Below are 27548 nucleotides of genomic sequence, written 5' to 3'. Positions count from 1 at the left end.
TGTTTTTCCTGCATAGGGGTCAGCGTTTCAGTGCATGGTCAGCCATTTAGGAGATTCAGAGAAATTTCTTATGCAAAAAAAAAGTTGTGAATCTGGAAGCCTGTAAGCCAGAGAAAGTTGTTGACATAATTACCTTTTTACCTAAAAAGTGCATTGCTTTAAGGCATGTGGAGACACTATGGGGCTAGGAGTTGATCCGGATGGTCATCTATAATCCTACTGAATGGCCTACTCCTGCTCCAAGCTCTTCATATTTAGTTGACTGTGTATACTTTGGTACTTTGACAGAATTTCAATTACAGCAATAATTCATTCCACATAAATTATGCTACAGGATAGTCACAAACTCCAAAATATGTTCCTAAATATCAATATACATCATCAAATATGCCATTTTCACCACTCCCAAAAGGTCATAAGTGAGAATAGATTTCAGTACAGATTTATAGGTTAAAGTTCAGTTTATTTGTAAGTGTACAGTACAGTGACCATTTCGCATTCCAAAGTTTTTATTTTAAAAAGGAAGTAGTGCATTCTCCTTAAAATGAAGTCATTGCCTTAAAAATCAACAAGTTGGTGAATTTTGTATCTAGAAGTAATAAAATTTAAAATTAGAACAGTGATATCTTAGCATTTGTCGAACCTTGCATGTCAGCTTCATGTGTAATTTAGCCATAACTAAAATTGTATTAACTTAAGTCATTAAGGTCAACTTCTGGATATAACTATTAATAAACATCCAAATTGGCACTTTAAATTTTGGAGATTGCAACAAATATCACTTGATACTATCATGATGTACAGCTTAAAAACTTTAGAATTAAATACCATACAACTTACTAAATAAGTGAATTTCAGGGCTAAATACCAGTTAAAACGTTTAGGAACTTGTATTGGGGGGAAAATTAAAACTGAATGTTATACTTCTCAGACGACGTACAGTCCCTCCATCTGTTCTATTTATCCAGGCGTTAAAACATTGCACAACTGGTTTTCAACAGAAGCTAAATGTTAGCTTCTCCTCAAATTAAAATAGAATGTGTTTTTAGTCAAGTGTAACAAGATATTCATATTCCTTTATGAGTTGTGGAGAACATTTTGGGGCAATGGTCAAGTGAGAAAGCAAGGGTAAACTTTGCTGATTCCCCTCGTGGGCTGCAGCCTGACACGATGAAGTGTTAGACTAGACAGCTGAAAGTTGAGTTGGGAAGCAGATCAGATATTCCTTTAATCAAGGAGTGTTGTATTTACTGCGGTCAGGTCAGAGAATTTCAGAAGACATTTGTTTCCACTGAGGTCAGAGCCTACAACTGTTGACTCCATCAGAATTTATATCCCAGAAAACAATGTTCAACCACAAATTATTCTGGCAGGGTAGTAACTGTAGTGGGTAAATTCAGCAAAATTAAAGGCCTCCTAAATATAACCAGATGAATAACTAGTTAATCCATTTTTGGTGATATTGTTTGGAGAGAAATTTGTTTGAGCATCAGGGATCTTTTAGCACTCAATTAAAAAGGCTATGGAAGCTCATTAGTGCATCTCAACCAAAAGACAGCATTGTTGTAACACATTACCAAAGTGTATCAATAGATTACAGATTAATTCATAAATTGAGGAAATTCTAACAACTTAATCAAAGTGAGAGAGCTGTTCAAACATTAGGAGATCACCTGAAACTGTCAAAATAGTTAGTTTGAGAATGGACTGAAAAACTGCAGATGGGAGTTCAATCTGGATAAAATAAGAGGTATTGCATTTTGGTACAACCAACAAGGGTACGGCTTACACAATTAATGGTAGGGCTTCAGGTAGCATTGTAGAACAGAGAGACCTAGGTGTTCAGTAGAAAATTCTTTGAAGTTTGTGTGACATGTACACAGGGTGGTTAAAAAGGCATTAGGCATGCTTGGCTTCATTGCTCAGCCTGAGTATAGGGGTTGAGACATCCTGTGGAGGTTGTACAGAACATTGACAAGGCCTCTTCTGTGAAACTGTGTCTGGTTTTAGTGGCACAGTTATAGGAAAATATCAAGCTGGAGGGGGTTCAGAAGAGATTAAGCCTCCATACCGGGCAACATCCTGGTTAAGTGTTATAAAGACAGACTGGATGATTATGAACTGGTTGGACCAAGAGGATCCTTTTCTGTGCCATATGACCAGGTGCAAATGAAATCCCAAGAAGCAGATTACTGCTCGAGACTCTTGCAACAGTCCCTACTTCTGAATCAGAAAGCTCAGGTTAAGTTCCCAGGAGGTGGATGAACAGGTTGATTAAAAATATCTATACTGAAGTGCAGTAAAAATAACCTCCTTTAAATGCTAGATGGATTTGGAAGGAAGGCACTACATTCAGGCTAAATCCATGCATGACTCATGTTGCAAAAGATACCTTTTTTTGTCATCTAGAAATTAAAATTAAACACTGTTAACATCTGGAGGAGTACAAACTAAGGCATTAATATGTTTGCATAATGCTCATAAAATGGGAAATGAATTTAGATATGGATTCAAATGTTTGCATGTTTTGGGTATAAGGAATTGGGAAGTTAGACAGTTTTGGAAATATAGAACCGAAAAATAGTACTAAGGCACAGATACAGAAGTCAGTAAAAACAGCAATGCATGTTAAAGCCATAAAGTGCAAATAAAGCACTATGGACTATTTTTAAGATAATTAGGCCTCAAAAGCAAAAGCTATTTTATAAAGCATATCAAACTTGTTTTTTTAAAAAAAAACGTACACCTATTAGGAAACTATGACCATTCTGAAAGCTTCTTACTCTTAAGAGATGAATGATAAAAGTGATCTAATAGGGGTGTTCAGAATTACAATGGGTTCAAGAGAGTCATAAGAGACACTTCCACTTGTAAAGGAGTCAAATACCAAAAGGTACATTGATATAAAGATTGATTTGAGAATTAGAGTTTTGGTAGCCAGAAAAAGGATAATTATAAAAGGTTTTTTCAAAAAAAAACTTACAGTTTCAATTCAAAGTTATCCAACACAATTTAAGCAATAAAAACCATAAAGGGGCTGTTTCTTTAAACAAAAACTGCTAGAAAATAGAACAGTACAGGCCCTTGGGCCCACGGCGTTGTGCCAAACTTTTACCCTAAACCCAAGGTCTATCTAACCTCCACATGCCTATCTAAATAGCTGCTTAAATGCCCCTAATGAAGTCAACTCCACTACCCTTCTCTGGCAATGCATTCCATGTCCCAACCACTCGGAGTAAACAATTTACCTCTGTTGTCTCCCAGGTTTCTACCTCCACTCACTTTGAGACTATGTCCTCTTGTAAAAGCTACCTCCACCCTGGGAAAGAGTCTCTGGCTGTCTACTCGATCTACATCCCGATCATTTTGTATACCTCTACCAAGTCACCTCTCATCCTTCGTCACGCTAAACAGAAAAGCGCTAGCTCTCTCAATCTTTCCGCCTAAGACCTTCCCTACATTCCAGGCAACATCCTGGTAAGTCTCCTCTGCACCTTTTCCAAAGCTTCCACTTTCCTGTAATGAGGGGACCAGAACTGGACACAATACTCCAGATGTGACCAAACCAGGCTTTTGTACAGCTGGAGCATAACTTCACGGCTCTTGAACTCAATCCCTCTACGACTGCTGTTATAAATATTTCTTTAGAAGTTTCCAAAGGACTAGCAGCTAGATCCCCATATGATTTGGCTACTCATTGAGTTGATCAGCATTATCTTTGGAAAAGACAAAAGAAATTGATATCAAACAGCAATTGTTGTAATGCTAAACATTACTACAAATTTCACATAATCATCTCAAATTTGGTTTAATTGGTTTTCACTTTTTTGCTTAGATCTTTAGAAAAATAGAAACTAATTTCATACATATTTAGGTTATGAAATATGCAAGGTAAAAAAATCTTGCTTTCCACTTTTATTTTGTCTCAAGGAGTATGTACAGAATAGATATCTTTTCTTCTATTCGTAGTTTCTTTTAAGAGATAGTGTTTACAGAGCAATTTTCACATTAATATCACAAATAAACTTTTGCTTTTCTAAATTCTAATGTAGTATGTACTCAGTGTTCCAGAGGAACAAAACATTTCAGATCCATGTCTTGCTAAACAAATTCATTACGCAATCACACAGACCACTAGACCTTGCAAGGTTTTAACCTGGCTCCTGTGAGGCACAGAGGTTACAGCATCGAATGAACTGTATGCGTCCAAAATCAAATGATTCCATTTCATGACCTCAATGAAAATGATTCATAAGCTACACTTAACTGTAAAGACATGCATGGTTACATTTCAACTTAATATTGTGTAAAATAGGATTACAGAAAAGAACATTATATCATGTTTTCTTCCAACAAATGTGGTTCATATTCTATGTATCAAAGAGCACTGCAGGCCATAAGATGTACAACATTAACCAGAACAACTTCTTGAGAATACACAACTCGGAAAGAGGTAAGGAAAAACATAAGAAAATTCAAACCCTGATTTTATATCAGAACATCTCAGTGTCACTAAACATCACACCATAGCAGAACACATTATATTTACATAAATTGTAAATAAATTCTATTAAATGTTTGTAACCAAATCATTTAAGACATTTGTCTAACCGTATCCATTAAGTAACAGCTGGCTCTTGTTGATCCTTGAAAAATATTATGTCTGAAAGAAAATGATCCCAACAAAACACAGGACACACCCAATGTCCAAAAAGTACTGCACTATTACACATGACACAGACAGCCAACAAGAACAAATTTAAACAGGCTACACAGTTCAGATGATGCTTCAATGCTCAATGCCATGGAGTGGTATTCTGTGGATCTGTGCAGATTTATAACATACAGGATTAAGTTATTTAAATGGAAAGAGTAAACTTGAAGCCATATTCCACATCCTGAGTTCTCATTCCTCAAATAAACCTTGCACATACCCCAAAGTAGCATGCCTGACCACCTTCATTGTCTCCTAGTTCTTGACCAAAGAAAAAGGCAAAAAACAAAGCTATGAAATACAAAAGCTGAGAAACAAAACAAACTTGCTTTTAAACTTAGGAATGAGACTTAACATGGGGCCGCATTATAAATAAATTTGAGCTTGTAACCAAGGAACATGGAGCCAAGTTGCAGGTGAGTCATAAACCTAAGAATTGGCAGAATGGGCTCAGGGCTATTTGACCTTCTCCAGGTCCCACAAAAACTCAATGCTTTTTGACCAGACTCCAGCACTGATGTCCTGTCTCGTTATTGCTAAAGTTCCTAGCTGCTGATTAGGAACTGAGATAAACATCAAGTGACAGGTTCAAAGGTCAGTCCTCAGTAGTTGAATGTATTCGAGAAAAAGTAAACAAAAACCCAACAACTCCCTAGTGTTTCTTTTATCGTAATGATTTAAACTCCAACTGCGATATTTAAAGCTTTGCAATGTACTGTGCAAACGTCACAATTCCTACAACATTAGTCATATCACAAGTTGCTGATAACACCATTGTTCAAAAAAACATCCTATGTTTCACTGTCACCTGTGGATGAGCAACCTGTCATATTTAATAAATATTAAAATAGTCAATATTTACAGTAATGTATACATTTGATTTAAAATACAATTGTAATTGATTATGTGTCAACATACTTCAAACCTTCAATTTGAATATTCAAAGCAAGAGGCATAACTTACAATGGATCTAAACATTTATAATCAAATCTTTCATAGGATAAAATATATACACAGGAAACATTAAAAAGCATCTTTGATATTTTTTAATTGTCGAACTGCAGTATCAACCGGAAGGCTGAACTGCAGGTTGCTGAGGCGACTGAGAATATTGAGGGTACTCTCAAACCCAGTAGAGGCCATGTAGCTCCATGGCTGGTAATGACTCTGGATAAGTGTCCCTGACTTACAAATCAGGTTTACCCAGGAAACCAAGCGCTGTTCATTCAGTGCCATGCATATTAAGGCCTTAAATTCTGAATCCGCACTGCGCTTGTAACGGTCATGTTCAGTGAGCACAGTGTGTACTGCAGAGAGTAAACTTTGTTTTGGAGTTACAATGCCACTCCCAGTCACTGGCAAGGCAAAGGATTGAGACAGCTTGCGAGCAGGAGACTCTACAAAAGCTCTACCATTTCTGGTATTGTAGTACTTCACAAAAAGTTGCCAGGGGTGCATGGTTTGAGGAGAGGTTGTGAGTGAGGGAAGGAGGCACGCAATTGGTGCTAGGACCAAACTCATTCCTTGAGAGGAGGCATACAAACCATGGCTCATCAGGTCTCTGAGAGCTATTGACAACTCTTTTCGTACAGCAGTTATGAGTTCATTCTTCCCAAGATAAAAGTCACGGCTACTGATTACATGCTCGTCATCCTGTGGATGTCTCAATGCCAGCTGTTTCACTTTATCTACAGCACCTTCTAGTTTAAGTAGCAGGGGAGCGTAGTCCTTGTCTGTTTCATCAGGCTGCCATACTCCACGTGAGATCTGACCAGCAGCACATCCAAACTGACTAACAGCAAATATCTGCAATATTGCCAGCGCTCTGCGAACAAGGTTTAACCCAGTCTCTCTCATTTTTTTAGCTGTTTCGCGATCCACTGCAAAGCAACAGAAAAATTTTCAATATACTCCCAAAACAGAAGTTAGATAATACTTGCACATATATAAAGCCATCTCTTGCCACATGAGTTTGTGGTCTGTAATCACCATTGATGTGCAGTGACAACTATAAACAGCCCTTATAAAAAGTCCCAGGAAGTATTCCTAGATTTTCCCAAATTGTTGCTTTGTAAAGGTGAACATATTGATTACATTTTAAAGATGATTTTTATAAGCATTAGATTTTACTTCCAAAAACCAGGTCATATAAAATGTGACAGGAGTGGACAGGCAAGAGAGAAAGCGTACATTAAATGTAGAGGTATGTGACATCTTTTTTTAAAAAAAATTACTCGGTTGAATCACTCTGCACAAGTCAGAAGACCAACCACTAACACTTTGGGAATATAACCATGTTTCATTTAGAATGTGGAGGCTCTTTGAATAATGAAATTTATCTATATTATCACAACAGCCCATTATACCAAGAAATAAAATGAATCAGTAAGACTGAACCTCACCATGATGACTTCCATTTGACAATTTTGCAGTTGATGCCTGAGAATCTTTCACTCCGTGCACGTTGCACATGCACTTTCCATTCTGAACCTGCGGAGGGTTTCCAACTTCATCTGGGAATGAAAGCAAGTGTAGAGATCATATCACTTTGGCAAAATTTGTGGGTCACCACTTCAAATCAAACTGAGCTTTAAAAAAATTTCATAATCTGACCGTATTATATAATTACACAGTTAGGCAAAACCTCAGATTTTAACTCCAGGAATTTAAACTAAAACAGTTCATGTTGATTTAAGATCAGAATCAAAACTACACATCACCTATCACACATGACCTTAGGCTCAGTAATAAAATGCTTTCTGCCAGCAAGTTGAGACCACCTGATAACCTAGAAAAAGTCTCAGTTTGCTCCCAAATTTAGTAAGCTGAAACAAATAGCAATGAAAAAAAGCATAATCTTAAACAGTTCTTTCTCTGGTCAAGAGATTACAGTTTCTGAAGACCCAGAGGCATGTTTTGGGGATGGGGGTGTGGGGTGGTAGTGGTAGTGACAGGGGCGGTGGCAAGAGAGAACATGAAAAAGATCAGAACAAGTATGGTTACTGTACAATTGCAAATCCTGTAGCTAGTTGTATTTTGATTGTTAACTATTACATACTGTTTTGATTGGCACATCCACAAGTCATTTTTCAAATTACACAGGCAATCTTTTTGGGGAAATGGCGGGCGAAGCAAGGCTGAGTGTGGTAAAAAAACGGCATCCCCTGGAATTGTTTCCTGTCATGCTCTCTTTGTACATGCAACACAAAAGTTCTAAAAAAAGGTAAGATAATTGATCCTAAGATCAATTAATACAATAAATGTGAATGGCTAGTGAGACTATAACAATTTTTCTACTTACCCTGCAGAAAGTTGATGAACATTTCAAGGTCACAAATCTGAGTTTTAAGCTGCTCCACCAGCTGTTCCTTTACTCTTGCTGGATTCACAATTTGAGCAATTGCTGCATCAACACGTTGTCTGAGTTCTTCTGGTGACAAATTGCTAAAATCTTCACTTAGATTTACATCCAGTTTTTTAACCAATTCATCTATGATTACCTGATTAAAGAACACAGACAAACATCAAAACATTTCATCTCTAGACCCACCTTTTTACCAAATTTTAAAGGCTCACTTAAGACATACTTGCAAATGTTCTGCCATTAAATAGTTTAACACAATATTGCTGATATTGTCTGTTCCTAGAAGACTGCATTTTCGCTTCTCCTTCCTCCTTATGATTAAAAGCTGCGGCTGCAAACTAACAGCTTGCTGGTACAGAGCCCAACAATGTTAGCCTAGATTCAGTGGCATTCCTCACCTGGATCAAAGTTATGGGTGCATGCCCCAATCCAGAAACAAAATGTATAATCTAGGCCAACAATTTTGTGCAGCATTCACTCAGTACTACTGAATCAGAAGTGCCATCTTTCAGGTATGATTTTTAAACGTAGTTTGCAGTTGTAGACTTGCTCAACGAGCCAGTGTGTCTGGTTGCAGACGTTTCATCACCCTGCTAGGTAACATTGTCAGTGCGCCTCTGGTGAAGCGGTGTTCGGTCCCACTTGTTATTTATATGCCTGTTGGCTGGTGCAGTTGGCTTCTGGCTCTATTTTTCAGTGGTTTGTACATCAGGTCCAGTTCACAGTGGCTTGGCAAGCTACAACTGGAGGTACAAATCTTCTCAAACTTTAAAACACCAATGGCCACAACATGCTCACACTGGCATGTAGATGGGAGACAAATGCCATCTGTTTGAACGCAACCCACGAACAACTATGCTTCCTGCATGAACGCCTCAGAAAACAGGTACCACCACAAAGCTTAAGTTATAAACCACGGATCAACAATCCAGAGGCACAAAGAACAGCTGAACAGACTGATACGGGTTATGATCAATGATGCCCACAACTGCCTCCACAAATACAAGCAGGAAACTGCGACAAAAAAAAAAAACACAAAACAAAAACACTTTATACTCCAACACAACTAACCAAGAATGAACAAGCACACTGGAACAAGCCATCACCAGACAACAAAAGAGAATAGCCCTAGAAGAAAAACTATCCAAACTCTTCTACAATGGCACTGACAACACAGAAACATGGATCAAGAACATCTCAAAAACAAAACCGACCACTTACAGATGCAGAAGACCAACCTAGTATGCAGACTGAATTATAACTACAGAGATTCAAACAAAAAAAACTGACTTCCTGGCTGAGATAGTAGGAACTGCAGATGCTGGAGAATCTGAGATAACAAAGTGCAGAGCTGGATGAACACAGCAGGCCAAGCAGCAGAGGAGCAGGAAGTGGAATCGACACTAAAGAACAATGGACTCACGGAGGAAATACAATAGGCCAGAGAGATGACAGTTCCAACTCAGAGCAAAAAAGGTAAGTGGAATACATTCAATACAGAAGAGAGGAAAGTCCTGGAAAGACTCAAGGCAGAAGGTGTTGATGCAGCAATTGCTCAAATTGTGAATCCAGCAAGAGTAAAGGAACAGCTGGTGGAGCAGCTTAAAACTCAGATTTGTGACCTTGAAATGTTCATCAACTTTCAAGGCAGAAATATAGTAATCTTACCAGCAGACAAAGGATGCATGACAGTAATCCTTAATAGAGCCCAATACATCAAGAAAGCTAATGCACTACGAGCAGACACCAACAGACCCAACACTGCAGTTAGAGAACCAGATCAAAACAACCCTGAAGATGTGACACAACTCAGGAAGTAGCAGCTAGACAAACAGCCTACCAAAAGAGAAGCCAACACACTCAGCTTCTATGGACTCCCCCAGGTACACAAGCCAGGGGCACCCCTCAGACCCATTGTTGGTATGCTCGAGAGTGAGACAGACTAGCAAGACCTACAATGGAAACCAAAAATACTTAGTTGACAACACTACCCACTCAATCCAGTCCTCCCAAGAATTCTCCAGCTTCATCAAGGACACCAGAATAGAAGGAGGACAAGATACTGATATCCTTCTACGTAACAACACTATTTACATCCATAAACATTGACATTCCTGATGAATCAGCACTCTGCAACACCAACAGCATCAACAAGGACAGCACCCTAAAACCGCTGGATCTGTGCCTCACAATACACTTCACCTTCAACGACTGTATATTCAAACAAATCAAAACACTAAATGGGATCCACTATATCAGGACTGATTGCAGAGGCAGTAATGCGAAGATTAGAATAGACAGCACTCCCCACTATACAACTGAGACCCTGGGTCTGCTATGTAGATGATACCCGTGTGACATTCAAATGCACAAGACTTGAAGACACTGACACCTAAACATCCTCCTGGAAAAATTTCACAAAAAAAAAAAGAATAATAAGTGACTCCTCTTCCTAGACGTAACGACAGAACACAAGAACAACAGGGAACTGCAGACAAGTGCATGAAGACCATATCTACGGATCAGACACAATAACTCCAGCAACCACCCCAACACCCATTAACAGAGCTGCATCAGGACATTATTCAAACAAAAAGGGCCATAACACACTGCAGCAACCTGTTCTGCTTTGTTCAACTCCAGGAGAGCTTATATGGAGTTTATAATAGGAGTGGATATCCAAACAGCACAATCCACTGTTATTTCCATGACAGATCACAACATGGCCAGACACACTAGTCACCCTGCCACGCATCAGAGACATAAAAAAGGTGACCACAAGACTACTCAGACCTCTAGGTATCAGGGTAGCCCACGAACCAGCAACCACCTTGTGGCAACTACTGTTGAACATAAAGGATCCCATACCCACAACAAATAAAGCTACCGTAACATACAAAACATCATGTGAAGACTGTTAGATACACTACAAAAGTCAAACCGGAAGAGAACTGACAATAAAGGATATATGAACACCAACTAGCCACCAAGAGACAAGATCGATTCTCACTGGTCTCAATACACATGGACAAAGAAGGACACAAATTCGACTGGTACAACACATCCATAATGCACAAGCCAAACAAACATACCAGGCGATCCCTGGCTTTCCAGCCAGAACTCCAAACTCCAGAACTATTTAAATTTGTTTGTAGTAGTTTGCTATTCTCCCTACACTACAATAATGACAACACTTCAAAATCAGCACATTAAGTGTAGCATGCTGGGGGATGACATTAAGCAAAACCCTCCACGTAAATGCAATTTCGTATGAAAAAAAAGTGGATACAGCAAATCCACTGTATCTGTGAAATCACAAATTATGAATTCCCTGGTCCATGCTAAAAAAGGTAAAAATACCAACATCCACCAGCAAGGTGGGGGGCGGGGAGGGGGATGTTTCCGCAATTTTTAAACTTTAAGAGCGAGCTCCATACTTGCGCATTTTATCATTCTAAAGGTTTTGGAGTAGATTTGTAGCTCGGCTTGTGGGCATTGAGGTTGGTTGGCTCGCTGAGCTGGTTTCTTGTATTGCAGACCTTTCATTACCATGCTGGGCAACATCCTCAGCGCAGCCTCTGATGAAGTGCCTGTGTTTTCCCACCTGGTTTCTAAACCCTGGGGTCCGTTGAGCTGGATTGCCTCACTCCCAGTTTCCTACGTAGTTGAACGCAACCCAGTATATGTTCCACGTGTTTATTAATAGCATGATTTGTGGAGGGCCGACCTTCTAGGAATTCTCGTGCCTGTCTCTGCATAGCATGCCATGTGGTCAACACCAAAATTCTGGGTCATGCTAGGCAGAGACAGGCATGAGGATTCATAAAAGGAGGGCAGTCCACAAAGCATGCTATCAATAAACACGTTGAACTCTACCCCGTAGGAAAACTGGAAGTGAGGCAGTCCAGCTCAACGGACCCCAGAGTTTAAAACCAGGCAGGAAAGCACATTGACACTTCATTGGAGGCTACACTGAGGATGTTACCTAGCATGGTAGTGAAACATCTACGATACAAGAAACCAGCTTGGCAAGCCAACCAACCTCAACATTTTATCATTTGCATGGTTTCTCAGGAAGAGCCTTTGAGAATTGAGGAATAACTGTTACTTAGGAATTCAAGAACAGAGATAGGTCATTCAGCTTCCTGGCAACTGAGATGTTTCTGATGTGTATCTTAAATCTACTTACCTTCTTCTGGTGCCATAGTGTGCACTTTCCTAAAAAAAAATCAGTTTTGGTTGAGATTAAGACAGCCCAACCTGGAGTGCTAAGGTGGAGATGGTTCTGGATTTTTAACTATGCTGACAGTTGAAGCACATGAAGCTCTTTACATAATTAGCTTTTTTTCCAATTCTTGGAAGGAATGCAGACATCACTGGTAAGGCTTTCATTTGTTGCCCATCCTTATCAGCTCTTGAACTGAATGACTTGCTAGGCCATTTCTGAGGTCAATTAAGAGTCAACCACATTGTTGTGGGTCTGGAGTTACCAGGTAGGGAAGGAAACCTGCCATCCTTAAAAGGACAGTTTTTCTTCAATAACTATTGTTACACGGTCACCAACAGTCTAGCTTTTAGCTGCTAATTTCAACTGAATTCACATTTCACAATTTGCCATGGTGGAATTCAAAACTGTGTTCCCAGAATCACGATGCTACACAGCCTTCTCTGGTTGTCTTGACAAAAGATCCAGATCCAAACACTTTAAAGCTGTTGAAATATTAGTTATTTTTGGTTGACTATGCCACTAGACTAAATTGATTATGAATGACATCAGAAAACACATTTCTTGTACAATGAGTTTCAACTCTATAAAGTCACAAGCCTTACCCGCTGCCGTTCTAGGACTATCGACTGAGGAAGGGATTCATAGCTGCCCTCTTGGTAGGCAAATGTCTCCAAGTCATCCAGCTGTGTCTTCAGCTGTATAATCAACTCTCTTTGTTTCTGTCGTTGGGCCTCGAGCCGTTCAAGTTTTTCCCTTTCACTCTAAGAAAAGGGGAGAAAAATTATATTGTATTTTCAAATGCACATTACAATCGCAGGTTCTATCCAAGTTGGCCAAATGCTGGGAAAACTGAAGCTTTATTATTCATGAACACATATTTGCAAGTCTACAGAAACCAGAGAATAATTTGAAATCAGGTGTTATTGAATACAATACTCAGGGATATTACATATTGTCAACAAAGCAGATTAAGTTAGTTAAGTTAGAAATATACACAAAATAAAAAAAAGTGAACAAGTCACAACATGTGCAGCTACATCCTACAGAGATGAGTGTAATAAACACAAATTTGAAACAGGGTTAAAAATAATCTCAAGCAAAAGCAAAGTTTTCAGTGCGAAAGGGGCTATTTGAGATAAATTGCGATAACAAGGTGTAGAACTGAATGAACCCAGCAGGCCAAGCAGCAGAGAAGCAAGGCGGCTGATGTTTCCAGCCGAGATCTTTCTTCAGAAATCATATTAGGCGCAAAACGTCAGCGTTCCTGCTCCTCTGATGCCACTTGGCCTGCTGTGTTCATCCAGCTCTACACCTTGTTAGCTCAGATTCTCCAGCATCTGCAGTTCCTACTATATTTGAGATAAATTGGTGCATTTTACACTTTCAATGTTGAAACTGCAGGTAGCTTCAAAACAAGATATTTTATAAATGCTCATTTTAAAAATTGAAAATGTTGAAATTTTCAGAGATGCAATATAGAAAGCTGGAAGTAACGTCAAAGCTGCTTCACCATGTTCAAATTAGCCCTCCCCCTGTTCCTCTTGAAATTCCAGGGGAGACAAACATAGCCTCATCCAACAATTCTATGCTAGCATGGTTATTAATTCACTCATCCAACTTCATGCAAGCTCAAAACGATCCATCCTCCTACAATTTCACAATGATGCGCTCTTGCATACAATGTAAAACTTTAAACCTTCTAGCTTTGAAGTACACAATACACCTAACGGTCCTTGACTTTGAGTCTGTTCCTTATGGTATTGGACAATAAACACCACCCTGACTCAGCATGGTTAATCATTTGTACCGTCTAAGATTAGGCACTAAACCCAGTAACTTCCTGCACCCACCAGGCTGAGGTCCATCACGAATATACGTATCACAAATCTAAGTTGGACTACAGCCCTAAACCTCAAATCCAACACATGACTATCAAGGTGACATCATCTTGATAATGTCACTGGATTAGTATTCAAGAGACACAATTTGATGTTCTGGGAGCAAGGTTTCAAATTCCCCATGTCAACTGGTGAAATATAAATTCAATAAATAAAATCTGGAATTACACATCAGCTCAGTGGTAGTTATCATGAGCAAACATCAATTGTCATTGAAAACCATCTTTATGGAAGGAAACAGTGGTCCACACAGTTCAGGTGACTTCAGACCTATAGTGACATGGCTGACTCAACTGATCTCTGAAATTAGAGATAATGTGAACTGCAGATGCTGGAGAATCCAAGTAACAAAGTGTGAAGCTGGATGAACACAGCAGACCAAGCAGCATCTCAGGAGCACAAAAGCTGACGTTTCGGGCCTAGACCCTTCAGAGGGGGCGGGGGGGGGAATGGGGAAGAGAGGTCTGAAATAAATTGGGAGAGAGAAGGAGGCGGACTGAAGATGGATAGAGAAGATAGGTGGAGAGGTGACCATGTCTGCCACATTTCCTGCACACATCCCTCACACCCCACCCCCACAATAACCGCCCCTCGTCCTCACATACCACCCCACCAACCTCCAGATACAAACGCATCATCCCCCGACACTTCCGCCATCTAAAATCCAACCCCACCACCCAAGACATTTTTCCATCTCCACCCTTGTCTGCCTTCCAGAGAGACCACTCTCTGACTCCCTTGTCCGCTCCACACTCCCCTCCAACCCCACCACACCCTGCAACCGCAGGAAGTGTTACACTTGCCCCCACACGTCCCCCCTCACCCACATCCCAGGCCCCAAGATGACGTTCCATATTAAGCAGATGTTCACTTGCACATCTGCCAAAGTGGTATACTCTATCCACTGTACCCGGTGTGGCTTCCTCTACATTGGGGAAACCAAGCGGAGGCTTGGGGACCACTTTGCAGAATACCTCCGCTCGGTTCGCAATAAACAACTGCACCTCCCAGTCGTGAACCATTATAACTCCCCCTCCCATTCCTCAGACGACATGTCCATCATGGGCCTCCTGCAGTGCTACAATGATGCCACCCGAAGGTTGCAGAAACAGCAACTCATATTCCGCTTGGGAACCCTGCAGCCCAATGGTATCAACGTGGACTTCACAAGCTTCAAAATCTCCCCCTCCCCCACTGCATCCCAAAACCAGCCGAGCTCGTCCCCTCCCCACACTGCATCACAAAACCAGCCCAACTCGTCCCTGCCTCCCTAACCTGTTCTTCCTCTCACCTATCCCTCCTCCCACCTCTAGCCGCACCTCCATTTCCCACCTACCAACTTCATCCCACCTCCTTGACCTATCCATTCTCCCTGGACTGACCTATCCCCTCCCCACCTATCTTCTCCTCTATCCATCTTCAGTCTGGCTCGCCTTCTCTCCCTATTTATTTCAGAATCCTCTCCGATGAAGGGTCTAGGCCCGAAATGTCAGCTTTTGTACTCCTGAGATGCTGCTTGGCCTGCTGTGTTCATCCAGCTTCACATTTTGTTATCTTGATCTCTGAAATGACGTGCTCAGTTCAAACCCAATTAGGGCTGGGCAATACGGGTGTTACAAATATAGCCATTGTGTTTTCAAAGAATTAAAGTAATATACTTCAGCATTGCCCTTCCTATCTGCGCAAGCTGTGAGTACCAGCAGGGGCAAACCAAGTCAGCAATTTGTAAACACATTTACACATCCCAATTGATGCAGCCTTGGTCCTGAGTTGTGGTTTTCAAGCTGCAGCCTGTAACCTACTTTATCTTTTGAGACAGAACAGTCATTGTTAGGACAATGCTCTTGCATCCTAACAGCAAACTGGCAGACATTTTCAGACTAAAAGAATTGCTTAAAAACCCTGCAAATTGTAGTAGTACAAGGCAAAGCAAGGTATTTGATAATTGGAGATTTCAAAGGAACAAAAAAAAAGTCTGATAAAATTAACATGAAATAAAACTTATCGTAATTTACATCAAGGGTCTTTGAACATGATTATACAGGGCAAGCAAATTCTTGTTAACAGATGTGCATGTAAGTTATGCAAGGACCAAATGGACACGCGTTATTTTTTGCAGTTCTTGAACCATGCAAAATAATCTGTTGCTTTTTCGTCAAAGTTGGCTCATTGAACTTCAGTTAATCTGGTCTCTTTAGCAGCAAAATTTCTACTTTGTTAAATTATTAATCTGTGGCAAAAACACTACCTTTCTTGTAACTGAATGATTACAATGTTCTGTGATGGCATTTCCTTGTGTGCCCTATGGATGTCAACACGCTGTCCAAACATCCAATCCCTAAAGAATTCCACAGTTGGCCAAACACGAAATGAGAACTACCGAGATCAAAATGACAAACCTTTTCATTATGCAACATAACATTTTGATTATGGAATCAAGGCAGATGCTAAAATGTTTCACTCAAACCTTTTAAAGGTGGTTTTAAAAAGGGATTTAAAAGTAATTAAGGTTAAAACATTATACAAATACAAAAGTAATTTTTGCAGTATCAGATCTGCTGCTCAGCAATAAGTACTCAGATGGTTAAAGACCCAGTTACACTTGATTAACAGCAGAACACAAAACAAAACATCTTGCCACATCAAAATGATTTCAACGATTGCTGGCTCCTGAAGTCAGGAGGACCACAGCTAAAAAGTAGATGTGATGAGAATTTCCCTCTTTTCAACCGACAGCTCACTCTCAAAAAGGGCTGCATGACCTGGCAAGCTGATACTTAAACAAAAAGAAAACAATATTTCGTTATCTGCATTACTTATAAAAGACAATTATCAGTAATCTAGATAAAGACGTTAAACTTTGAATATAAACTTACCAATCCTTCCTGTTGGTTAGGCAGGATCAATAGAACAAAAACAGAAGATTAGAGCCATTTTAATGAGTAGCAACTAAATTTTTTCCAAATTTCTGCTGCTCAGAATTATCCTTCTTTAAATCAAACTTTTTATTCCAAATTACACTATGCTACATGGATAAAATTTTCAAGTCTTTCTATATGCAAACCGAACCAGCAGACTCAGCCATTTGCAAAATTGACCAGTTATTGGCAACTGTCTACTTTATTATTCAGCAACAATCCTAAGCAGTCCATTTGGAGGTGATTTGTATCTCATGAATTATTTATTTAGCCAAGAGAATATTGCAAATTGAGAATATTGCAAGTTAAGAATCCTCAAATTTCCAAATGTAAATATAGTGGTTGCAAATTAAGCAAAATTCATAATTTCAGAAACCTGTCACTTGAGATTTTTGAATACGGTTTATGATGTCATCTCAAATATCACATGTATAACACGTAGCAGCAATTCTAAAGGTAGGCAGGCTACTTTGTTATTGGTATTGAGGACAAAGACCAGTAATGGAAAATTTGTCACTCATCTCCTATAGAGGTTTGTAAAAGGCCCCAACATCAATGTAGTCAGTTATCACTATGGTCAAATAATTTAATGGAGGAGAGAGCACAGCCAGCAAAACAGTAAACCATCTTCAGTACTTTTTGTCTTAATATTAAATGCCAAGTGCACACTTGACCTGTCTTCCCTTTTCAGAAATGCAGACTGATAAGTCAGTGCTTTACAGCTTTATCAGTATTTTGCATTGGATTTTCTAATCTTTTAACCTTGTAGTATCAGTAATGTAAGCTCTTGCTTTCACGATATGTACAGTTACAATTTTAATACATTTGCAAAGATGCAAAACATACTTCAAAAACACCTGTTTTCACAAGGCCAATATTGACTTGCCTAGTGGTTAAAATAATTCTTTTGTTTATCCTGTTGAAATATATGTTACATCCTAAAATGAACTAAATCTATTCATTCAAGAAAGCAACAAGCATGGCATAATTCCCTTTAGAATTGATGTGTAAATTCATATCCAGTACAGAAAAAAAATTGTAAAATAAGTTCAATTACATAAAAAACTGTACAGATCATTAAGGCAATGTGTTTATTTGGGACAGTTTGGTGCAATCTCGCAATTATTTGTATCTTTCTACAATTTGGATAGTGAGGTTTTTGAAGGGTGTCCAAATGCTTTTTTTTGGTAATATGCTACATTTGGACAAATGCAACTTTTAAAATTGGACAGTATTCATAGGCTCACTTATTTACTAGCACTTTAGAAATATGTACAGTTAAAGACTGTTCTCAGCAGCTCATTCCATATATGCACCACCCACGTGCATGAAAACAAATTGTCCTTTAGGTCCCTTTTAAATGTTTCCCTTCTCACCTTAGACCTGGACTCACCCCACCCCAGGGAAGAGACCATGGCTATTCACCCTATCCATGCCCCTCATGACTTTATAAACCTTAATAAGGTCACCCCTCGGCTTCTGACTCTCCAGGGAAAATAACACCAGTCTAGCAGGCCATTCTCCTCAAAAGCTCAAACCCTCCAACTCTGCCAATATCCTTGCAAATCTGTTTGAACACTTTCCAGTTTCATAATATCCTTCCTACAGCAGGGAGACCAGAATTGTACATTGTTTATACCAGCACAGGAATACTATGTCCGGTCCAGCCGCAACATGACCTCCCAACTCCTGTAATCTGTGCACTGACTGATAAAGGCAAGTATACTGAACAACTTCTTCACTATCCTCTCTACTTGTGACTCCACTTTCAAGGAACTTTGAACCTCCACTCAAAAGGACTCAGTTCAGCAACATTCCCTGGGACCTTACCATTAACGTGTACATCCTGGCCTGACTTGCCTTTCCAAAATGCAGCATCTCACATTTATCTAAACTAAGCTCCATCTTTGACTCCTCAGCGCACTGTACTGTGAGGTCACTTTCTTCACTGTCCACTACACTGCTAGTGAGAGTTGGGCCTAGACTCATTTAAGGTTGGAGGAGAACCTTAGACTTTTAGGCAGCTTGAAAGGGTAGATGCAGAGGTTATTGAATGGTTGTAGGCCATTCACCCCCTTAAGCCTGTTTCACCATTGAAAACGATTACAGCTGATTATCACTTCACATCCACTTTGGTTCCAGTACTGATCGAGGAAGGGTCTATCGCTGCCTTAAATATACACAAAGACACTGTCCCTTTTCTGTGGTAAGGAAGTCCAAAGGCTCAACACTCAAGAAATTCCTCCTCATCTCAGCCTTAAATTAGCACCCCTTAATTCTCAGATTACACTCTCTGATCTTAGATACTCCCAAGAGGGAAACCATCCTCTCAGAATTTACCTTGTCAAGCCCCTTAAGCATCCTATATGTTTCAATGAGACCATCTATCATTCTTTTAAATTGCAACAAGTAGAACTCAACCATGGATATCCCTGGTATGAACACTGAATCTGGAGCTGCTGCATGTGTGCACTACCTTTGTTTCATGAACAGAGTAAGGGTCACCCAGGGACAGGAATGAAAAGGAATTTTTTCCTCACAAAGGGGTGGGAAATCTGAGGGATTCTTTGATGCAGTAGGCTGTTAAGGTTGCATCGTTAAGTATACTCCAGGCTGGATGTTTGAATGACATGCATTTTATTTCAGCAAGTCATCAATAAAAGATCATACAACTTGGAGTTAGTAAAAACTGCCTGTGCTTAAGTCAGAGCTAACAGTGTGGAGGTGGAGGAATAGAGCAGGCCTGGCAGCAGAGGAGCAGGAAAGTTGACATTTCAGGTCAGGATCCTTCTTCAGAAGTCAATCAGAAACATCAACCGGCTGTATTTCTCCAGCTCCACACTTATCTATATACAACTTGAGTTAGGTCAGGTTGGCTGATTTGGCATACTAAACTACAAACTAGAAACATAAGATGGGGGTGGGGTGAAGGGGGTAGACGACAAGAGGCAGAAGAGAAACGGGCCATAATCTTGCCACCCTGGAGATGAGTTTCAGCATATCTGATTTGTTAGTAGTTGGTTATGATTGCCAGCTTCCTATCACTTTTAAATCCGAAAATTCGTGGACTTAAGTCAATTTCTTCCACTGCATTCAAATTTAAATAGACTTTTATATAAAAAGTGGATTCTGCAGTAGGTGGAGTGAAAATGATGCCCCTTACCGCACTGTCCAGGTGCTGCCCGTCCACAGCCCGGCTGATAAATGGTTGCGGACAGCCTTTGAAAGCGAAGTCCTCCAGCTCCTTCAGCAGCCGCTCCTTCTCGTCGCTCTGAGCGTTGACGATCTGTTTGAGGCGGAACTGCACCTGGGCGAAGTGGGAGGTGAGGGCGAGCAGCGACGAGTTCAACAGCTCCTGCTCGCTCTCTAGCCGCTGCATCTTCTCCGCCATCACTGCCACTCCGGCGGTAGCGCCGCCGCACACCAGGCCTACCTCGGGTGGGATGACCGCCTTCTCCGTTTCCTCGGGGCTGGCCACCGCACCGACGGGCGCCCAGCGCTCCCCAGCCAATCTCTCAGAGTCCGAGAGAGATATGTCATCCATCCCGAGCCACTTAACACGATCAGATCTCACTGCAGGTTCAGAGCATCCGGAAGACAACCACCATCTTGTGGGGACGGCGCACCTGACGTTACGCCCGGCCGCCACATCATCACACACGTCACTGCATCGCCGCCGTGACGTCATCCGGAGACCTTGGTATGTTCTGGAAACTGGTTCCAGTTGGTCTACGGCAAAAGTCGGCGGCGAAGAGAGCTCCCTTTCTTTGGGCAGCAAGTTGTTATCGATCGAGGTTATCCAATCGTGGCTTTCAAAACAGACCTGAATAATTACCTGAAGGAAAGAAATCTGTTCAATTGTGACTGAGTTGTTACAAGCATGATGGGCTGAATGGCCTCCTGTACTGCAATCATTCCAAGTTTCGAAGGGTGAAGTCCCTCTGAATTTGGTCGCAAGAAAGGCAGACTAACAGCAGTGTTCTCTCACTATGAGACTCCGGCACGTTATAACCTACCTTTGGAGCATGTGGGACTCAAACTCCAGTCAGATGGAGGCACAATCATGATGCCACAAGGACTGTCATGTCATTTGTATGGGTTCTAAGGCAGAGCAACTGTTCTATTTGTCATAGCAAAAGGCTCCCAGGAGATCAGTGTAAATGCTTTAAGAATGACCTCCAAAAATTCCTTGAAGTCAAAAATACTCGCTAACTCAAGGAAAACCAAAGTGGAGATAGCTTATTAAAGATGTCATTAAAACATGTTGAGAAACTCCATTGGGAACATACAATTGCAAAGTTGAGAAATTGAAGGAAGCACACAAACCTTCAAACAATTATGTCAAACCCGCATTTCAGGCACAACTTGCCATATATTTTGCAGAACACACTGGACTTACCAGCCTACTTGGAATCTGTCACACTGAAGGAAAAGCAAGGCCTCTACAATCCGAAGGGACTAAGAAGAAGGCAGGTGTGCAAGTGCATATGGCCTGTCCTGGTTTAAGCTATTTATAACCAATGCTAAGTTTGATTTTCTCCCTTCCCTCCCACCCATTTAATCAACTAATTGTCTTATTTTTTCTAATGACTGTCTCTACTGACTCATTTCTGTTTACATTAAATTCACTTCAGTTGTTTCGGCATCACAGGCTAACATCCACCAACGTTTATGAATATGGTTACCATGAGCTGAACCAAATATGACCTGCTGTCATGATATTTGTAATAATCCCTTAGAGAAGGAGAGAGCCAGGCCAAAATGGAACTAAGAAATGGTAGAGAAGCTGAATAAATGGATCTTCACAATAGAAGGCGCGAATAATGTTCCAAAATTAATAAATAATCAAAGGGCAAAAGGAAGAGAAAATAAATACAGTAGCTATAGCTAGGGAAATCTGTGGTGCTAAAACTACTTTAGTTCTGTTCCCCTGATGAGATGCATCCGATGTATCTCGAGATGGATGATGTACGAATAGAAATCTACCAAGATTCCTTAGTTGTGGAAAAGTTCCAGAGGATTAGAAAACTTTTAATGTAATATGTTCATGCATGAGACAAAGAGGGGAGAGAGTAGGTAGGAGTGTGTTTGGGGGGGTGGGGGGGAACGGACGCTTGTGTGAGAGAGAGGGGTGGCGTGCGTGCAGGAGAGTTGGGACGAAAGGAGTGCTAGAGATGGGACATGCATGAGTGAGGGAGGCAGGGAGAGAGAAGGTGCGCATGACAGTGATTAGGGGAATCCATAAGAGAACCGGGGTCCGCCGGCACACGAGTGCTGGTAGGGAGTGAAGAGGTGGTTGCAAATGCCTTAGCGTGTGCATTAGCGCGGAGAGGCACGTGCTTTAGAGCAGGGAGGAGCACATGCAAGGGAGTGGGGGTGAGTCTCGGGGGGGGCACGGTTTGGCACGTGGGAGTGGGAGTGGGGGTGGAGAAGAGAGGGCGCATGCACGAGAGTGTGAGTGCAGTACGTGTGCGTGAGAGACGGGGGAGGAAGAGGGTAGGGGGTGTGTGAGAGAGTAGGCGACAGGGGGCACGCATACAAGGTAGTAGTGGAGAAGGGAGGTGAGGGGCGTGCGCCAGGGAGAAGTGGGGAGAGTAGAGGCAGCGTTTGTGAGGGAGAGGAGCGGAGAGGGAGTAGGGTCAGCCCATGCACAAGAGAGTGGGGGGAGGTGTGCATGCAAGAGCATTGGGGAGACAACAGGTGTGGGGTGTGCGAGAAAGAGAGTAGGAGGGAGAGAGGGGACTGCCAGTGAGAGTTGGGGGAGAGAGGGGATGGGAGCGTGAGGTGGTGTGCAGATATGCAGGAACCGAAGGTAACTTTTATTTAAACCCTGTACTATCTCTTTCTTGTGGGTGTTTGATGGGGACAGTGCAGCGGGTTTTAAAAAAAATTTTATTTTATGATTTGACTCCTCGATATCCATCCGCAGTTGCCCTGGAGCAAAGTGGTAGTGAACTGTTGCCTTGAACCACTGCCAGTTATGTGGTGTTAAACATCTATAGTGCTGTGGGGTATAGTTTGAGGATTTTGACCCAATCATGCTGAAGGAATGGTAATATGTTTCCAAATCAGGATCGAGTGTGGCTTCGAGAGGAACCTTCACATGGTATTATTCCCATTTGTCCATTCTCCATGTCCTTCTAGGTTGTGGAGGTCTTGGTTTTGGGGGGGGGGGGGGTCTAGGCCCGAGGCATCGGCCTTCCTGCTTCTCTGATGCTGTTTGGTCTGCTGTGTTCATCCAGCTGTACATCTTGTTATTCCATGGTTTGGGAACAGCTGTCTAGGAGCCTTGGTGAGTTGCTGCGCTACATCGGGGTGGCATGGTGGCTCATTAGTTAGCACTGCAGCCTCACAGCACCAGGGACCCGGGTTCGATTCCAGCCTCGGGCGACTGTCTGTGCAGAGTTTGCACATTCTCCCCGTGTCTGCGTGGGTTTCCTCCAGGTGCTCCGGTTTCCTCCCGCAGTCCAAAAATGTACAGGCTAGGTGGATTGGCCATGCTAAATTGCTCGTAGTATTCAGCGGTGTGTCGGTTATAGGGCCACGGGTCTGGATGGGATATATCAAGGGGCGGTGTGGACTTGTTGGGCTGAAAGGCCTGTTTCCACACTGTAGGGAATCGAATCTAATCTAATCTAATCGTGTAAAGGTGGGAGGTGAGTTACTTGCAGAATCCTCAGGGCCAAGGCCACAGAAGGATTTGAAAACAAGGAACAAATTTTAAAATTAAGATGTTGCTTGACTGCAACAATATGACCAGGCCTGTGACAGAGGGGCAGTAGGTAATTGGACTTGATGCATGTTCAAACATGTGGAATTTTGAATAACTTCAAGCTTACAGTGTGGAATGTGGGAGTAGCAAATAGGTGAGATGGGGTGAAGTTCAGCAATGCTTCAAAGTTGGAATTAGATGATCTTGGTGATGACATGAACATGAAGTTGGAAACTTTGCTGAAGATCTTTATGATACCATGGTTGTGAGCAAACTGGCTTAATCTCCTACTTGCCAGGGAGAGGGGTGAGTTGAAGAGATAACGGGATGTAGAGCTGGATGAACGTGGTGGGCTGGGCAGTGTCGAAGGAGCAGGAAGGGTGATGTTTCGGGTCTGGACCCTTCAGCAAATTGGCAGTTCCTACTATCTCTGAGGGGTGAGTTGGTTGTTATGGAGCAGAGTTTGGAACTGGAACTAAAAATATTGGCTTCAATCTTTTGAGTATTTAATTGGAGGAAATTCCAACTCTTCCTGTTTTGGGTGTCAGATTAGCAGCCTGATATTCTAGCATAGAACATTGAACAATACAGCCCAGAAACAGACCTTTCAGCCCATGATGTTGTGCCGAGCATGAGGCCAAATTAAACAAATCCCTTCAGCCTGCCTTTGGCCCACATTCCTCCAATCCTTGCATGTTCATTAATTTATCTGAAAATCCCTTGAGCGCCTCTTTCGTATCTACCTCCAACACCCCCACCCCTGGCAGCATGTTCCGGACTCCTACCATTTTTTGTGCTTTTTTAAAAAAAAAGTTGCCCCTTGCATCTGCTTTGAACTTGACCCTCTCACCTTAAATGCATGCCCCTAGTATTAAATATTTAAACTCTGGGGAAGAGATTCTGACTGTCAATCCCATCTGTGCAACTCATAATTGTACAGACTTCTGTCGAGTCTCCCCTCAACTTCTGCCATTCAAGAGAAAACAATCCAAGTTTTTCTACCCTCTCCTTTACAGCTCATACCCTCTAATCCAGGCAGCATCCTGGTAAACCCCTTCTGCACCCTCTCCAAAGCCCTTCATATCTTTCCTGTATTGTGGTGACCAGAATTGAAAGCAATGGTCCAGATGTTGCCGAACCAAAGTCTTGTAAAGCTGCAACATGACATCCTGACTCTTGTACTCAGTTTCCTGACCAATAAAGATGAGCATGCTATACACCTTCACTACCACCCTATCTACTTGTGTGGCAACTTTCAGGGAGCTATGGACTTGAACCCCAAGATCCTTTCGTACACCAATGCTGTTTAGGGTCTGCCATTAAGTCTATACTTTTCCTTATCATTTGACCTGCCCAAGTGCAGCACCTCACACTTACCCGGATTAAACTCCATCTGCCACTCCTCCACCCATATCTGCAGCTAATCTATATCCAGCTGTATCCATATGGCCAAGTCACCATGGATCCCATGCATCTTAAGCTTCTGGGCGAGGCTGCCATGACAGACCTTGTCAAAAGCCTGACTAAAATCTATGTAATCAACATCCATTGCTCTAACATCATTAATCACCTCCTTGAAAAATTCAATCAAATTGCTGAACCATGACCGAACAAACCCATCCTGACCATCCCTAATTAAGCAATGCTTTTCCAAATGTGTGTAAATCCTACCCCTAAGAATTTTCTTCAGTAGCTTCCTAATCACTCTTGAGACTCACCAGTCTATAGTTTCCTGGAATGGGCCCTGGTGTATTATCCACCTTAATGCTCTTCAAGATACTCAACACCACCTCTTTCTTGATCTCAAGATGCCCTAGCATATGAGCATTCTTCGCAAAATCTCACTATTCTTCTTATCCTTTTCGTGGATGAATATTGAACCTAAGTACTTATTTAAAATCTCACCAATATCAGCACGGCTTTGTGAAAGGAAGGCTGTGCCTCACAAACCTTATTGAGTTCTTTGAGAAGGTGACCAAACAGCTAGATGAGAGTAAACTGGTTGATATGGTGTATGTGGATTTCAGCAAGGCGTTCGATAAGGTTCCCCACAGTAGGCTATTGTACAAAATGTGGAGGAATGGAATTGTGGGAGATATAGCAGTTTGGATCAGAAATTGGCTTGCTGAAAGAAGACAGAGGGTGGTAGTTGATGGGAAATGTTCATCCTAGAGACCCGTTATTAGTGGTGTACCGCAAGGGTTGGTGTTGGGTCCACTGCTGTTTGTTATTTTTATAAATGACCTGGATGAGGGCGTAGAAGGATGGGTTAGTAAATTTTCAGACGACACTAAGGTCGGTGGAGTTGTGGATAGTGATGAAGGATGCTGTAGGTTGCAGAGACACATTAGATAAGCTGCAGAGCTGGGCTGAGGGATGGCAAATGGAGTTTAATGTGGACAAGTGTGAGGTGATGCACTTTGGTAGGAGTAAAGGGAAGGCAAAGTACTGGGCTAATGGTAAGATTCTTAGTAGTGTAGATGAGCAGAGAGATCTCGGTGTCCATGTACACAGATCCTTGAAAGTTGCATCCAGGTTGACAGGGCTGTTAAGAAGGCATACAGTGTTCTAGCTTTTATTAATAGAGGGATCGAGTTCTGGAACCAAAACGTTATGCTGCAGCTGTACAAAACTCTGGTGAGGCCGCACTTGGAGTATTGCGTACAGTTCTGGTCACCGCATTATAAGAAGGATGTGGAAGCTTTGGAAAGGGTGCAGAGGAGATTTACTAGGATGTTGCCTGGTATGGAGGGAAGGTCTTTCGAGGAAAGGCTGAGGGACTTGAGGCTGTTTTCGTTAGAGAGAAGGTTGAGAGGTGACTTAATTGAAACATATAAAATAATCAGAGGGTTAGATAGGGTGGATAAGGAGAGCCTTTTTCCTAGGACGGTGTCGGCAAGCACGAGGGGGCATAGCTTTAAATTGAGGGATGAAAGATATAGGACAGATGTCAGAGGTAGTTTCTTTACTCGGAGAGTAGCGAGGGAATGGAATTCTTTGCCTGCAACGGTAGTAGATTTGCCAACTTTAGGTACACTTAAGTCATCATTGGATAAGCATATGGACGTACATGGAATAGTGTAGGTTAGATGGGCTTCAGATAGGTATAACAGGTCAGCACAACATCAAGGGCCGAAGGGCCTGGCCTGTACTGTACTGTGCTGTAATGTTCTATGTTTAAGGAAGAAAGTCCAAAGATAGCTTTTCGGTAGCTGTGCCTTCAGCTGCCTGTGATAGAATGAAGAGTATTAGTGATCCACAAAGTCAGCACTGGAGAGCTAGGAGATTAAGTTGCTTAGAAGGCTGGAAGATACAGAGAAGGGGAAGCTTGAGGTATGGAGGCATCTCAAGCATGAGAATTTTCTCTTTAAATTGAACCCACTTCCAGAATGAAAGGCAAAGGCATAAGGGGTAGAAATTAAGATCCAGACAACAAATATTTGAATAAGCTCAAAATTGAAGAATGGGAGATTGAAGCTGACCTTCAGAGCATTGGAATAGTTGACTAGAAGTAATAACATAAGAGCAAAGCTTCAGCAGGAGCTGGACTGAGGCAGGAAGCGTGATGCACATGTAATAGAAATGTAAGTAGGCAGTCTTGGTGACAGAGCTGAAATGGAGTCAGAAGCTCAACTCAAGGGCAAATTGTGTGCCCAACCAAATAAGCAAATTGTGATTGGTTGAACCTCTTCTATAATATATCATAATGAAGAT

The 27548-nt window shown here is 41.6% G+C and overlaps 1 protein-coding gene across 1 annotated transcript; it reads right to left on the bottom strand.

Annotated features, from left to right (window-relative positions):
* Positions 1–461: 461 nt before the first annotated feature.
* On the bottom strand, positions 462–25654 carry rundc1 (RUN domain containing 1). Its single transcript, XM_059638657.1, has 6 exons — positions 25553–25654; positions 20286–20957; positions 12909–13067; positions 8016–8214; positions 7117–7227; positions 462–6594 (listed from the first exon to the last, which is right to left on the bottom strand). Exons 1-6 carry the CDS (start codon positions 25652–25654, stop codon positions 5738–5740), a joined length of 2100 nt encoding a protein of 699 aa, XP_059494640.1. The 3' UTR covers positions 462–5737.
* Positions 25655–27548: the final 1894 nt, after the last annotated feature.

The sequence above is a fragment of the Stegostoma tigrinum genome, chromosome 31 (assembly GCF_030684315.1).
Source record: "Stegostoma tigrinum isolate sSteTig4 chromosome 31, sSteTig4.hap1, whole genome shotgun sequence".
In the NCBI taxonomy this organism is placed as follows: domain Eukaryota; kingdom Metazoa; phylum Chordata; class Chondrichthyes; order Orectolobiformes; family Stegostomatidae; genus Stegostoma; species Stegostoma tigrinum.
Note: the sequence above shows the minus strand (reverse complement) of the source record. Positions and strands in the feature narration are given on the sequence as shown.

Excerpts from the sequence above, each read along its gene's own strand:
- rundc1 (XM_059638657.1), bottom strand. The coding sequence starts at position 25,654 with ATGCTAGGGCATCTTGAGATCAAGAAAGAGGTGGTGTTGAGTATCTTG. Across the intron at positions 20,958-25,552 it reads TTCCAGGAAACTATAGACTG|GTAATTATTCAGGTCTGTTT; the intron begins GTGAGTCTCAAG and ends TCTTTCCTTCAG. Across the intron at positions 6,595-7,116 it reads GTCAAATGGAAGTCATCATG|TGGATCGCGAAACAGCTAAA; the intron begins GTGAGGTTCAGT and ends GTTGCTTTGCAG.